This window comes from Centruroides vittatus, unplaced genomic scaffold (assembly GCF_030686945.1).
Source record: "Centruroides vittatus isolate TY-2023 unplaced genomic scaffold, ASM3068694v2 contig_1827, whole genome shotgun sequence".
Lineage (NCBI taxonomy): Eukaryota > Metazoa > Arthropoda > Arachnida > Scorpiones > Buthidae > Centruroides > Centruroides vittatus.
In genome coordinates, this window is record NW_027121125.1 from 52,765 (window position 1) to 68,639 (window position 15,875).

Sequence of the window (15,875 nt, forward strand, 5' to 3'; positions counted from 1 at the left end):
TTTTCATCCTGAAAATACAGAAAAAGGAAACTAAAAACGACAAGAAGAGAATTCAATCTTGCAAGAATGAAATCCACGATTCACTCTTAACAATTTGTACTTTACAGGCTTGAACGTTGTGAATTCCTCTTATAAGAAACGTGTTATAAAGGAAGTATTCTTTTTACCTGAATTCAACATTATACAATACTACATTTAACAATACGAATGAATTCGAATATGAATTATACATTCTAATGTTAAAAAGTCATATTAAATTAAATTTTATAATTTATTTCATGTTTGTTGGTGATTACTTTCAGTTGTTCTTTGGACGAAACACAAAGTTTTAAAGAAAATATTTTCCAAGATTAAAGGAAAACTTGGTTTTAGATACTGCTTTACTTACATGGATGATTTTCATTTTGGAATATCAACTGAAGAAGCATGAAATTATTCCAAGAATGTATGCAGAAAAACTATGAAGACATAAATACACTTGATAAATGTTTTACAGAAATTGTTTACCTTAATATGTCCTCCCTGATTAGCTGTTGTTGAACACATTAGTAACTTAATATATTTATACTCAAACATTATCATTCCTAGAATTACTTTTTCGTGTTTTGATGCAGAAATTTGCCTTTAGATATAAAAACTATTATTTAATTAAATATTATTATTAATTTAATTATTGTTTTCATTTAAAAACTTTTTATTATACATCGAAAAATTATTATTTAAAACAACTTTTTTAATTGCAGAGAAAAGAAACCAAAAGAAATTTTCATGTAAATACTGTAAGAAGAATTTCAAAACTAAACACTATTTGCAAATCCATGAAAGAATCCATACAGGAAAAAAGCCTTACTGTTGTGATGTGTGTAAAAAGAAGTTCACACAAAAGGGGCATTTAATTAGACATCTTCGCACCCACACTGGAGAAAAGCCTTACAGTTGTGACGAGTGTCATCAGAAGTTTATAACTAAACAAAATTTACAATATCATGAAATAATTCATACAGGAGAAAAGCCTTACAGTTGTAACGAGTGTAAACAGAAGTTTATAGAAAGGGGAAACTTAATTAGACACCTTCGGACCCACACTGGAGAAAAGCCTTACAGTTGTGATGTATGTAGACCAGGGGTCGCAAAAGCGGTTGATACAACATTATTTGGGGGTCGATGAAAAGACTAAAACTTACAAATTTTGAACCGAATATTGCTAAGGATCATCAAGCTAATCCGTCTCATTATTATTATTAACATATATACAATACAATGAATAAAAATTATATATTAACATATATACAATACATATTTGTGAGATCTGTAATTCATCAGAATTTAACTTGTAGTAATTCGTGTTTAGGAATTTTCCCCTAATATAAACATCTTGTCTAAAAACGGCCCTGGACGAGAAAATATGCGTCCCCGGCCATACAACTGTCAACAGTCCTTTGTTCTTAAGCTTTAAAACGGATCATCTTGCAACCTAAGTTTACACTTACGTCCGAATTCGTCATGTATTTTGAATCCCGGGAACACCTATGACACAAATCGTCATCCACTTTCGATCACGTGACCGATTTTCCCAGCCAAAAGCTGTAAAAGCCATTCCTTTCCCCCCCTCAGGGGAGTCTCTTATCATCTGCCGGACAAACGCCACCGCCGGTCGTCACCGACTCGGACCTGCTTTTAATAAATCTTGTTTTATTGTTAAATGGTCTCCTCTGTGTCTCGAATATCGCTTCGCCTTATCGTCGACCCCATCTCACCTCCTATCCACTCGCCAGACAAGACAAGTCCCGCCTCTAGGGACCGAACGAACTTAGCCATCTTGACACGTGAGTTACCGGAAAGGGAGAGAAAGGGAGAGACGACTTCCGCCCACTTCTCCCCGTTCTTACATATTGGTGTAAATCGAGTGGGGTTGCGACCTATTTCGGAACCCTGGTTTCTCCCGCTCCGATCTCACACAATTAAAAATTATTTTTAACATGTATACAATAAATGTAAAATAAAAAATATATATTAAAATGGTAAGAACTTTTCTTTTGTTTTTTGCTTGTAACACAAACTTTTTGGTGGGGGTCGATGTGAGGTTTCGAAAAGTCGTAGGGAGTCGACGATCAAAAAAGTTTGGCGACCCCTGGTGTAGACAGAAATTTACAACTAAACAAAATTTGCAAAGTCATGAAAGAATTCATACAGGAAAAAAGCTGTACATACAGGTTGTGACGAGAGTAAAAAGAAGTTTTTACGAAAGGAAGGCTTAATTGCACACCTTTGGATCAAACACACACGAGAGCCATATGAATGGTAATTATGTCCAACGAAATTCATTCGAACATGTAAAAGTACATTAGAATATTCAGACTTAGAAATGATTTTCTTCCAAAACGTACAATTTCTTTATGTGTAATGATAGACATTTCGTTTTCGAATTGTGAATCGAATGTTTTTAACAATGGAACGCTAACAATAAAATTCAACAATTATTATTCTTTGTTGTTTTTTATTAAATTAAGAAATAATTTTGTAACTTTTTATATTCGGATTTAAATTATTTTAAATATTATTTTTAGACTGTTTAGTATGAAATGAAATTATATTTTAAGGTTATAGAATTAAACGAATGATGTCATTAGTTTAATCTTGTTTGTATGATGAATTTGTAATGCATTTACTTTTAATAAATAGATTTAGTAAATGTAGCTTGGTCTTACATTTCAAATACATGTAATCTTGGAAAGATGATAATAAATCGACGATAAACATCACTCGTGAATTTTGACAGTACGTGGATGAAAAGTTGTCGGACGACCGAATGTCGGAGCGAATTTGGAGGCAGATACCGCTTTTGGGCATTTGGGATTGAATTCGGAAGGATGAAAACCGGAAAGAATTTATCGGGAAACGGTCTGTTTGCATATGTCCATTCTTGTCTCTTACCACGTTGTGATGTTATTCACTTTCTTTTTCTGGCAGAAACGATGATGGACGTTTCATAAAGAAGGTCGTCTTAGAAGTTTCTGCCATAATTGGAGAGTAAATGGATTTTTTCATGCTGTTCATGAATATTTCGTGACTGCACGATGAGGGACGGGGTCTGATGCGGTTTTTTTTTTACTATTTGTGGTTTTTAAATATTTCAAAATCGGTAATATTTCGTGATGTATGCTCTCACCTCTCGCTCTACTTTTTGCAATTGAACGATCGATTTTCAAAACAATATTTCTATGTATTCAATAAGGTTCTGTACAGGAAAGCCGTTAAGAAAGCGAAGGAGTGAACCTTCTATACTGGAATTTGAATATTTATATATTCGAATTTACATTTTATTTAAAAAAAACTAAAAATATGCGCATCGTCCGAACAAATAAGTGTTGTCGTCATTCGCTATGTTTTCCCGACGTACGTATTCAAATATTATCAAGTTCCGTCCTATTCGTTCTCGAAATATTCATATATTATTCGTTTCATTTAAAACTTCTTTTCGTCCGAATTACGTCGCGAAATATCCGCTAAGTCGTTACGTTGGTCGATTTAATTCTATTCTTTTTTGACAAAGTTTAAATTTTTGAATAACGGAATATTGAAATTATATTTGTTTATATTAATTAATATATTGTTCGAACCTTGTTGAGTTACCGTACTCCTCCGAAACGGCTTTACCGATTTTTACCAAATTTTATATGCATACTCAGTAGGTCTGAGAATCGGCTACTATCTATTTTTCATACCCCTACACCATTTCCCCCTTTCAAAAATATATTTATATATGGATTAAGGCTTTTATGTCCAACAGATGGCACTAACTTCCGACGACCTAAGTTTGCTTTTCTGTGAGGCATTATGCTTTTCTGTGAGAATAAACTGAAGCAGATCATTTTCTATCTATCTATATAAATAAAATACAACGTTTGTTTGTTCCTACCGATTCCTTTGAAATTTTGACACAACGTTGCATTCGAATACGCACGTGTTTTCTATATAATATACATGTCGAAATTCCTCCATACTGGGGGGAGATGGACGGGATTAAGGCTTACCGTGAAGAACTCGGCTTCTATTATACTATTTTACATGCGGTTTTTTTGCGTTTTTAATTGCGTCAACAGAATATACACTAAAAAGGGATTTTTCGATATTCCCCAGCGGGAAAAGTGACGGGATTAAGGCTTACTGTGAAGAACTCGGCTTTTATTATACTATTTTAGATGCGTTTTTGATTGCGTTTTGATATAGTACGTCAAGAGAATGTGATTTTTTGAAGGGATTTTTAAAGAAGGGATTTTTTGAAATTCCCCCCACGGGGGAAGTGTTATACATTTATAATAGATACGTTTTGAGCCACAACAACGCGTGGCCGGGTCAGCTAGTATAATATATATAAATGGACGTGTGTGTGCTTGTGTGCCTATATCTCACTCTGCAGCCAAAACTACACATCGCACATGAATGCTGTTTGTGTGTGGTAGTAGCCCCACATCGTGCAATATGGTGGTTGCGTCTCGATAGCTATAAGGGTGTGGGAGATATGGGGGTTGAAAGTGGTTGACTACAAAAATGTATGACGCTTCAATAAGAATGTTCCAGTTTTTTCTAGAAATTTCCAGAACCTACAGGTGAAATTTGGTACCGCACAGTTAGGGTACGGCATGAAAACGCACACTAAGAAGGGATTTTTCGAAATTCCCCCCGCAGGGGAAGAGGAAGAGCATTAAGTCCTAACCTGAAGATCGGCTTCTATTGTACTATTTTAGATGTGATTTTTTGTTTTTAATTACGTTTAGTCTTCATTGAGTACTTAGGGATATTAAGTTGATAACATTTCAGACATTGATATAAATAGTTTTATATATTTCGATTTTTTAACCAAATGTTCGAACCGTTTTAAATTCGAATTTGTTATTGCATATTGATTCGATTATAGAACGATTGTAAACGTTCCAGAAAATTTATCAATTTAAAAACAGTTGGTTTGATTCTCAGCAATTCTCAGCGGTAGGTGTTATATAACAATTTACTATGGTTGTTGAAATATTGAATGTAAATAGGGTTTGCTTGCAAAATCCGCGCGAACGAAATCGCAGATAACAGCTGGGAGATGTGTGAGTTGAAAGTGTTAAGAACGGAAGTGTTAAGAGAAAGCGACGTACAAGATTTACAGGAGCAGATGCGGTTTTATGCGTTTTTGCAGGAAATGGAACATATTTTTAGACCCATCTAAAAATTCTCTAATTAGTCTCTGGAAACAGGGGACCTAATTCTTGCATTCTGTGAAAACGGGTAAGGTTGGCTATAACATAATAATCTTAATCTTCGCTATTGTTATTTTTTGCCCGAGCAATGCTGGACTTATCTGCTAGGAAAAGAAAAGTTTTCTAACGCATGTCTTTTATATTAAATTAAATAAATTTTATGGGAAATTTTTTGATTTATTTAAATTACGTAGCTAATCGCAATATTGATATTCGTGTCCGGACTATATTGACAAGTAACTCTTAGACATAAAACATATTATATTTTAATGTCGATCTGAACAAAGACGTACTAAAAGAATTATACGATTTAATATCATTAATTTTTACGGTACCATCTACCGATGGGTATGTCGAGCGCAGTTATTCGACCACGAAGCAAATTCGTACATTGGCCACAAAAACTCGCTCGGTCAGAGGAAAAATTGTCGTCGCTAGCCTTGCTTTCGATAGAAAAAGAGCTTTCAAATACGTTGATGGAATCGACGACCAGCGACTTTTATGATAAAGTAATTAACGACTTTGCGGAAAAAATCGCCGAATGCCACGCATGTACGCAAACGAAAAAAGGTTGGAAACCGTTGCCCCAGACCATCACTGACGCGCGATTAACTGATTGCCCCTGTAAGTCGGCTCTTTACAGAAACACAGCATCCCTATCATCAAATGTCACGTCGTGTTAATTCGTGACGAGATATCAATATTTTTCTGCAATTTTCTGCTTATTTGTAAAAATAAATAAATAAACTTTGGTTAAGACATAAAGGATATAGTCAGCAGTTCATTTATAAGACTAGAATGATCAGTTATTTATCAAATTATCATACATTGTTACATATTAATTTTAATCAATATTTTATTTAAAAAGTCTTATGCTTTTAACCATTATAAAATGACAGACAGCTTAATTTTGATTAATTAATTAGTACTATCGTATTTGCCTTTGTTTGTTCCATTGTTACCTTTTTCCTGTCTAACGTCTCATTTAAAAATAGCTCTCTAGGGACCGGTCACAGTGATGGGAAATGCAGACCACCTAGCAAAACATTTTCTGAAAATCGAGTGTTTAACTTTAAGACTGAAAGTTACACTGTCTACAGCACTATGATAGACGTGACGGTAAATTACCAGACATTGAAGTAATGGAATCTCCAGTGCAATTTTAGGGTTCTTTTTACGTGAAACATAATTATTTTATTATTTTGTCGTATCATTAACATTATTATTTGTATTACTATGGTATACCATTACTATTATTATTCCTTACGTTTAAAGCTTATAGAACTATAGATTTTAATATAGTGACGTCATTTCTTGTTTTGCTAAAAAAAAACTAACTTTAGATTTAACCCTTTTATGTGGTAAAATAAAATTTTTATTTCTTAATATTTATTTTCTCATATTTTCGTTGTTTGTTACATATTATGACTCCACATTCGAATAATCTTCACACGTTACTTGCGCTTGGACGAATAACACAAGTCTGACATGAAAATTGAGTAGCATTGTCGCAGCATATTCTTTAATTATTAATTTTATGAACAATTTCCTCGTACCCTTCTGTTCGCTAACACGGAGAGGGTCAGAAGTACGGTCCGGCCCTCTTTTTGTTAGCGAATCAGTTTATCAGAAGCGGATGCACGTGTTAAAAACAGTCGATTTTCCCTATATGTAAATTAACATAGCACACTCTCGGCCACATAAATTTTGAGTAAATTTCTTGAATTTCTTCAACTTTTTAATTAAAATTTCTTTACAAATCTAGAATTTTAACAAATTTTTTCTATGTTGTAAAAGCAGACCCTATTCTCTAAATGTAGGGAAATTTCCTTAATTAGGGTTCTCCTCGCTAGGTGGTTCCCTTCTCGTTCAGGAATTTATTCTTAGAAAGGATTTAGACCACGTGTACAAAGGAAACAAAAGAAACAGGAAGTTGACGAAAACAATAGTCTAGTGTTAAGGCACTCTCTCTGTGTAAACGAGGTCTATATTTCTTTTTTTTTCAGATTGAAGAATACTCGGGAATAAAGAATAATGTAATTTATCTTTTCTAATAAATGAAAGTGAAAAAAAAGGAACTTCAGAATGAAGCCAGCTTAAATTACAGTGAAAGAATCTCCACAAGCAAGGTAAAAAGTAACCCCTTTTGTGAGTAGTAGCGATTTCTTTATAATAAAAATTAGTGATGTAACGAATATTCGGTTACTACCCGGTATTCATCCTATTCGGCCGAATACCGAATACCTAAAATCAGGAGTAAGAAATAACAAAAACACAGTAAATTAATCATTTTGGTAACTTTTATTAATGCTGAACATTAATTATAATTATTAAAGTTAATAAGAAATAGCATCTAACTCTAGTATTAAATTATTTCGTAATTAAATAGTATTATAGCCTTTATCTAGCCCGATATCTTATGGCATTGATGCGTGTAGGTTAGAATGTATCCGGCATTAATGTTATTGTTTAGTTAATTATGTTATATTCGTATTCGCGTATATTTTAATATTTTTTACGATATTTTAAAATGATTTACGAAACGTTTTATTGAAACTTATCGTATTTAATGAAATGAATTATTTATCTATTTCTAGAAGATCAGTAACTAATATACAATTTATTTTTATATATAAAGCAAAGAATGAGCATTTCTCATTATATACAAAAGATAACATTTGAAATCATGTTAATTTTAAAAATATTGACAAAAACAATAGCAACAAAATATCACAAAACTTCACAAATAGAAACCCCCCAATATTATATTTGAACTGTTCCACAACTGGGGAGAAACTAGACTATATGTCTCCACTAAAGTATATCCTTAGGGTACTATTCAGTCTACAAATACGTGGTAAAAACAAAATTTTAGTGCTTAATTAAAGAGTTAAAAAGATCGATTGCAAATAAAATAACTTATAAGTCAAAATTTACATCTAAATACCAACAACTGCCGAATCATATCGGGCTATTTACGGCTATTACATAAATTATAAAGCAATTTAGCACTAGAGGTAGACGTTAGGCTCCATCTCATATTAACTTTAATAATTATAATTTAATTAATTAATTTAAATAATTTAGACCTACTGGAAGAAAAAATCGTAGTGACAGCGAGCCAATAGAGAGCAGGGTGCGCGATTCTTGCCATAATGCGGTTTGCGCGCAAATTTTCGTGCGTGCATTAATCAAGCCGAATAGTTTTGACAAATATTCGGCCATTCGGCCACGCTCCTGGCCGAATATTCGGTATTCGGCTGAGGCCAAATTTACTATTCGTTACATCACTAATAAAAATGAAACCTTGACCCATAATTCTGTTAGATATTTGTATTTCATTCAGTCTTAATGGAATTATTTTTATTTTTAGTGTTATTTATCAATTTATATTTAAATTTTTACGTCTTTTGAAAAAAAAACAAGTAAATTTCATATTATTCAATGTTATTTTCGCATGAACGAAGGTTGTTGTAATTTATATTTAAAAGCTTATCATACACAGCAATCGAGTATACAATTATTTAAAATTGTAATAAATTTTATAATTAGCAAAGTGTAATAAATTGTTCTGAAATACTCGATTGCTGTGTTTGTTAAGCCCTAAAATATAAACCGAAAATACGTAGAATAATAATAATTTAAAGGCATTAAGCAGAGTTATTAATATTAAATGCCATATTGTTTATTTAAAATTATCGACAACGTTTAAATTAAATGAAATTATTTGAATAAAAATGAGCTTAAATTATGTAAATACTAAAAATTCTCCAGTCAAGCATGACTGATGCTTCTCATGAGAAAGTAACAATTGAAGCTAACGGGTTTCTTAAATCGTGACTTTTCTTGGATAATACGTTACGTGGTCAGGACAACATTTAAAAAGATTTTTAATTGAAGCGAAAAAATGCAGCTGTGTTTTTTTAAGTTTAAATTTTAAATTTAATAAAGTAACTTTAAAATACGCCATTTGCAAATATATTTAAACTTGCAGTAAAGGGAAACTCCGTGGTGAAAGGTGAAAATCACGTGGCCACTGAGGTCACTGCAACACTGCAACGTAAGTACGACGCAGATCCGAAATCGATAAAACGTTTATTACGTAGTTAATATTTCCGCAAAATAATTGTCGTATATTTTCAGCCAGAACATAAAACCATTTATGACCGAAATTTCATGTGCATTGAACAAAACTTGCAGGGGTTAATAAAAAGTTAACGCATACGCAAACGAAGGATTTTATAGTAATATCGACTTAAAATCAACCGACGTTTATGAATATGAAAAAATAATAAATTCGTTTACAGAATAATTTATATATTAATTTATAAGTTTTATATGCAGACTTTATTTTTTAGCTTAAATTATTTAGGTCTATACTGTAGTTTTATATACAATGTGTAAAGGTTATCTGGATAGCTGTTATTAGTGACGTTCTGCTCTTTACTTTCAACCGTGTGTATTTTTGACTTTGTTAACTGTTTGGAGTCATCGTAAGAGCCGCCGCAAACTAGCACTTTGCGAGAGCAGAATGCTAGCAAACGTGCCCTAGCACAACCGATGACGTCAAAGGCTCCGCCCCTCTCTTCTTGCTCACGTGGTTTTTCCTTTGCTAGAGCAGCGATACGAGAGTACTCTCGCTGTTCACAGAATTCAACAACGAGAGCATTACGCTAGCAAGAAAGAGCAGGGGAAAATGGATGACTACATAAACATGCCACACGTCGAAAAAGAAATAATAGAATTTTATCGATGTACGTAAATTACATGATTAATACATTCAGTATTGAAAAGAAAATGGTATAAACGTTGTATATTAAAATAGTTATTTATAAATGAGCTTAAGCCTAGTTAGGCTTAACTAATAGGCATATTTTCCCCATGCTGTTTCAAAGTTCGGAACGAAAACTGACAGATAGGTTTCGTCAGTTATAATAACTGACGGAACGAAAACTGACAAGTATAGGTTATAATAAAATCTTTGTTCTATAGCCAATCCACATCTGGATTCCACGTCATGTGGACTAGTTACGCGAGCAAACGTTGTGTAGTTTGCGGCTGCTTCGTGCTCGAGTAGCTCACCTAGCAAAAATGGCCCATAGCATCATGGGAAAAAAGGCGGGGCTTAGGAGCGCGACCGAGAGTACGCTAGCTCTTGCTTCCTGTAGTTTGCGGCGGCTCTTAAGAATTCCATTTTAAAATAGAAAAGTAGAGAAACAAAATTACGTAACAATGGTCATGGAACAGATCACATTTACTTCAATTTAAAATTTAGTTATTAAAATATTCAATCTTTTGATATATCTTGTTGGATTGTCTTTTCTTTTCAATCCAGCTTTCAACCAGTTTTGCAGTGAGTGTCCATTAATAGGATTTCTGTGGTGTTCACAAATTTTCTGATTATTGTTGTTCCAACGTACTTTTCAGTTCATTTATAGTAGTGATTTTTGAGTCTTCGATCTTTCCATCTAATTTCTTTTATAAATATCCAATTACATTTCGGTTTATAGTTTGTCTGTGACTCATTCAATTTTTGCCAACAGTACAACAGCCACTTTACAAAACCCGTGTTTTGGATGATTATCATGATGAAAATGTAAGATATTCGAGATCCGAAGTTTTCCAGCAGAAGTTTTTACATTTTCTAATGAAATGTATTGATATTCTTCAAGCATATTTCCATCATTAAACACGTCTTCTATCTCTTCTATCTACTTAGGTCGACATCCACGCCCACACAATAACACTTCTTTCTACATGTTTAAAGGAAAGCTTGTGCCAATTGTTATTTTGTTTGCAGTTCGACCAACAGAGCCAAAGATGTTAGATTTGCAGTCGACTAAAAATATTACAAACTTGAAGTAACAGTTTTATTCCAATTTAGAGTTATTTTTGCCCACCATTACACTCTGTGAAGATATTTTTCGTATAGACATCTTTTAAAAACAATTTTCAAAAAATTCACGAATGACGCATCATCACAAAAAAGTTAAAATTTCCAAAATAGATTTCTGAAAAATTTATTGTTATTTTTGTAAACGCGTAAACTGTTCATCTGTAAACGTCGAATAATTTACAAATAGAATATATATATTTTAAAAAAATTTTGCGTAGAGAATAGAAATTTTCTTCACTGTACAATATACATTGAAAATGAATTTTTCTGATATTTCAAATCGTTTTATTTTATTTATTTATTTTTTATTTAGCTGATCTTCACCCTGAAAAAATAGAAAACAAAAAGTGAAAAGGAGAAGAACGAAATTCAATTTTTGGAAAAATGAAAACAATGATTTACTCTTAAGAATTTGTATTATACATGTTCCAACATTACGAGTTCCTCTTACGAGAACGATTTATGAGGGAAGTATACTTAACACAAGGCTTTTAAATATACAATATCCTTATCATCTGAATCTAAGATATTACATAACTTTACATTTAAGAATAAGAATGAATACGAATATGAATAATACATTTCAAAGTTAAATTCATGTAAAATTAAATTTTATGCAATTAATTTCATGTATGTTGTTATTACTTTCAGACGTTCTTTGGATGAAACAGTGAATGAAGTTTTGAAGAAAATGTTGTCCAAGATTATAACAAAATTGTGTATTAGATACACTGCTTTATTTACATCAGAGCTCTTCGTTTAAAAATATAAAAGAAGCGGAGATCCATGCAAAGATATAAAAAGAATTCATGAAGATATAAATACACATAGACAATTTTTACAGAAATTGTTTACTTTAATGTCATCCCTGATTAGCTGTTGTGAAAAATATTAGTAACATAATACATTTATGGTCGAACTTTGTTACTTCTAAAATTACTCTTTTGTGTATTTATGAAGAAATTCGCCTTTAAATATAAAACTATTATTATTTAATTTACTATTATTATTGATTTTAATTATTGTTATTATTTAAAAAACTTTCTGTTATACATGGATAAAATATTAATTTAAAAACAATTTTTTTTAATTGCAGGAGAAAGGAACGAAAAGAAATTTTCATGTGAACACTGTAAGAAGAATTTCAAAACTAAACAATATTTGCAAAGCCATAAAGAATCCATACAGAAGAAAAGTTTACAGTTGTGACGAGTGTAAAAAGAACTTTACACAAAAGTCCGACTTAATTAAACACCTTCGGGTCCACACTGGAGAAAAGCCTTACAGTTGTGACGAGTGTAAAAAAAGTTTACACAAAGGCAACTTAATTGCACACCTTCGCGTCCACACTGGAGAAAACCTTACACTTGTGACGAGTGTAAAAAGAAGTTTTCAGAAAAGGGAAGCTTAATTTAAACACCTACGGATCCCACACTGGAGAAAAGCCTTACACTTGTGACGAGTGTAAAAAGAAGTTTGCACGAAAGTCCACTTAATTACACACCTTCGGGTCCACACTGGAGAAAAGCCTTACACTTGTGACGAGTGTAAAAAGAAATTTTCACAAAAGTCCGACTTAATTCAACACCTTCGGGTCCACACTGGAGAAAAGCCTTACACTTGTGACGAGTGTAAAAAGAAGTTTACAAGAAAGTCAAGACTTAATTAGGCACCTTCAGATCCACAACAGACGAAAAGCTATATGAATGTTAATTATATCCAGCTAAATTCATTCTAAATCATGATCTAAAATTACATTAGAATATTTACACTTTGAAAGTTTGAACTTGAATTAATTTTTTTTTCTTTTGATGTATAATGATCGAAATGTGTAAGCAAAATTGGTTATAAATTAAAATGATGTTCTTTCAAATATTCGAAAAGTTTCAACTATAAAACATTACAATATATAATTAAAATGTCTTTATGTAAAACTTTCTCGAATAAAATGTCGTTCCATCGATACTTGCCTGTGTTAATTATAGTATAGTTGCACCAGTAAATGATTAATTAAACAACTTGATAAAAAAATTTGAATATAATTACTCAAAAGACATTTAACATAAGTACAGTGAAACCTCGGTATACGTCTGCTTTAGAATACGCTTAATTCGGAATACGTCCTGTTTTGACGAAACAAATTTTGCTCAGTATACGACTTAATTCAATTATATGCGCCATCTATGAACAAGTAGCACTATCGGTGTACTAGACCACATTAGACGTTCGCGGTGCTACGGTTTATAACTTTGTTAAATTTCTTCTGATTTTAATTTGTAAGTAAAATTTTTATTGTTTTTAGTAATCATGAATTGCAAAAAGGCAAATGAAAAGCAACAGAGAACTAAAAAAATGACTAGAATCACAACGGAACTGGAAAAAAGAGATTGTTTAGAAATATGAAAGTGGCATGAATGTCGAGATTTAACTGTTGCATACCGTATTCTGAGAACAACGATATTGAGAATCGTAAAAAATAAAGACTTTATTAAATCTGCTAACGTTGCAAAAGAGGTTAAATCAATTTCTAAACAGATTATTAGTGTTCTATAAGCGCAATAACGATCACTTGGCACAATTTACTTCTTTAACATCGTTGACTCTGTACATAATCTTAATTTTGGGTGAAAGATACGGTTTCTGTTTTTTCAAATTCTTTTGCAATTTAATTATTATTATTGTTGTTGTTATTGTTTCGTTATAGAACAAATATAAAAAATACGACACTGTTTCAAAAAGTGGCAGATCATTAGTATCTAAGAAGAGTTTGATTTGATTCGATTTGATTTTGACTTAATGATTTAAATAATATATTACAATATACTGTAATAACTTTAAAAATTTATAATAAAATTTATTTTTTATTAATGTGCTCAAACAGGTGTTTAAATAATCTTTACAACCCATTAAATATACCATATCAAGAGAGGTTTTTTTTACATGAGAACGGAATTAATCATTTTTACAATTACTTCTTATGATAAAAGTGGTATACGTTTTATTCGGTATAAGTCCAAACATCAGAAAACGGCATTAAGTCGTATAACGAAGTTCCACTGTAATGGTCATTGCTCGTTACCAAGAACTCGCACTACTCATTCAGAAAATGAATTTTTAATTTTCTGTAAAGTTATTAAATTAATGAAGTGAAGTTTTTAAAATTTAAAAATTACCAGTGAATGACATATGCATCTAGTAGTTGACTAGCTGAGGCTATGTGAACGATCGCAATGTGACTAGTAATAAATAACCTAGAATATTAGAGTGATACTATATTGCCAATTCTATAGCAACTGTACATAAAGGCACGATCGCCAGCACAATGGGTAATCAGGGGAGGCAAGATGATCTAAATTGATAGAGGAATCATGAATTTGTACTTGTAGGTATTTTAAAATTAGAAACGCTTATCGATTAAAGTCTTTAATCATTTACTATGTACCGGAAAAGAAATATCTCAAATACAAACATTTCCTTTACACTTAACAAGAAGTCTAAAGAAGATCTATTTTAATTAAAACTCTAGCATTTTAAAAAAACTTTTTTCGAATTTCTTGGGGAGGGCAAACTGTCCCCTTCTGCCCCTCCCCCTGGCGACGCCCTTTGGCATCTGTAACTCACCATTTTAGGATGCTGTATGCAATTTTATGTACCACTGTCAGTCACTGTATATGTGTTCGCATTTCTATGTAATTCAGTCATAGAAATATTCGATATTTTTAGCAAACAGGTTTCGTTAATTGAAGAAATATTCATATATACAACAGTTATACACAATTATCACACGTTTGATCCATCACCAAAAAATGTGATTTCATAAAGATAGTCAAATATTGCAATAATTGTTTAAATTCCTACCTCATGATTGTTGTCAAATGCAATGGCTTCTCTTGAAAATTCTCCGCATACACAAATTTAAGTGAAATCTCACTTTTCTATCATTTTCGCCAGCTGTGCACATTTACATCAGGTTTTTTATAATTTAGATAAATTAACCCATGCTTTTATTTCTTTTCCCGCTTCGCAGAAAGATAGAACATACTTTTTGAATAATCCACCCTATTTTGCGATATAAAAAAAAAAAACAAACCACCATTATTTCAAACACATCGTTGGAAATTGTTTCTGATTTCAAAACATTTCTTGCCTTAAGACCTTCAAACTCAAACATCACAGCCATGCAAAGTTACTAGGTTTTGCATAAAACTTGATTTTGATGATTAAGTTTTTTCCTGCGTTTTCACACCCTGATCTCACATATTTACCACCACACTTCTTGACCTCATTTATGAACCGGTCGAAAAACTGCAACATTACAAGACTGGAGAATATGAATTGCATTTGGCAACAAACGAAAAAGGAGAATTCTCAACACAACTCATTTATATGGGATTTATGTTCATTAGGAAGCAATAATACAGGAATTTGGACATTCTTGTCCAGAAGCCAGGGGTAGAAGACATTTGCAACATATTTATAAAAATGTGGCACTTATCATTTAATCCTGAATCACTTCTGCCTACCGCAAAGCCATCTGGGAACTGAAATCTACAATATGCTTGCGGAATTCTACTTGTGATGGAAAACACTATCATAGGTATCCACTGATCCACTTGGTTCCTTTGTTCAGAAAAATTACACAAAACTGTGATACACTGCTTTTTCTATGTCCTGATGCAACTTTTATTAAAAGTTATATGCGTTAGGTCCCAGACGTTTGCCAGTTTTTAGAA

At 32.1% G+C, this 15,875-nt stretch overlaps 1 protein-coding gene and 1 pseudogene across 1 annotated transcript in view; both read left to right on the forward strand.

Annotated features, from left to right (window-relative positions):
• The window catches only part of LOC136969923 (zinc finger protein 436-like), a gene marked incomplete at its 5' end in the record, with an annotated part of 29,250 nt that extends 28,082 nt beyond the window's left edge, over nucleotides 1-1,168 (forward strand). The window contains one exon of the mRNA XM_067264231.1: nucleotides 822-1,168. Coding sequence (XP_067120332.1) covers nucleotides 822-1,168 — 347 coding nt within the window. The remainder of the gene's footprint in view (nucleotides 1-821) is intronic.
• An 850-nt stretch (nucleotides 1,169-2,018) lies between these two features.
• Nucleotides 2,019-12,811, forward strand: LOC136969924 (gastrula zinc finger protein XlCGF8.2DB-like; annotated as a pseudogene).
• Nucleotides 12,812-15,875: the final 3,064 nt, after the last annotated feature.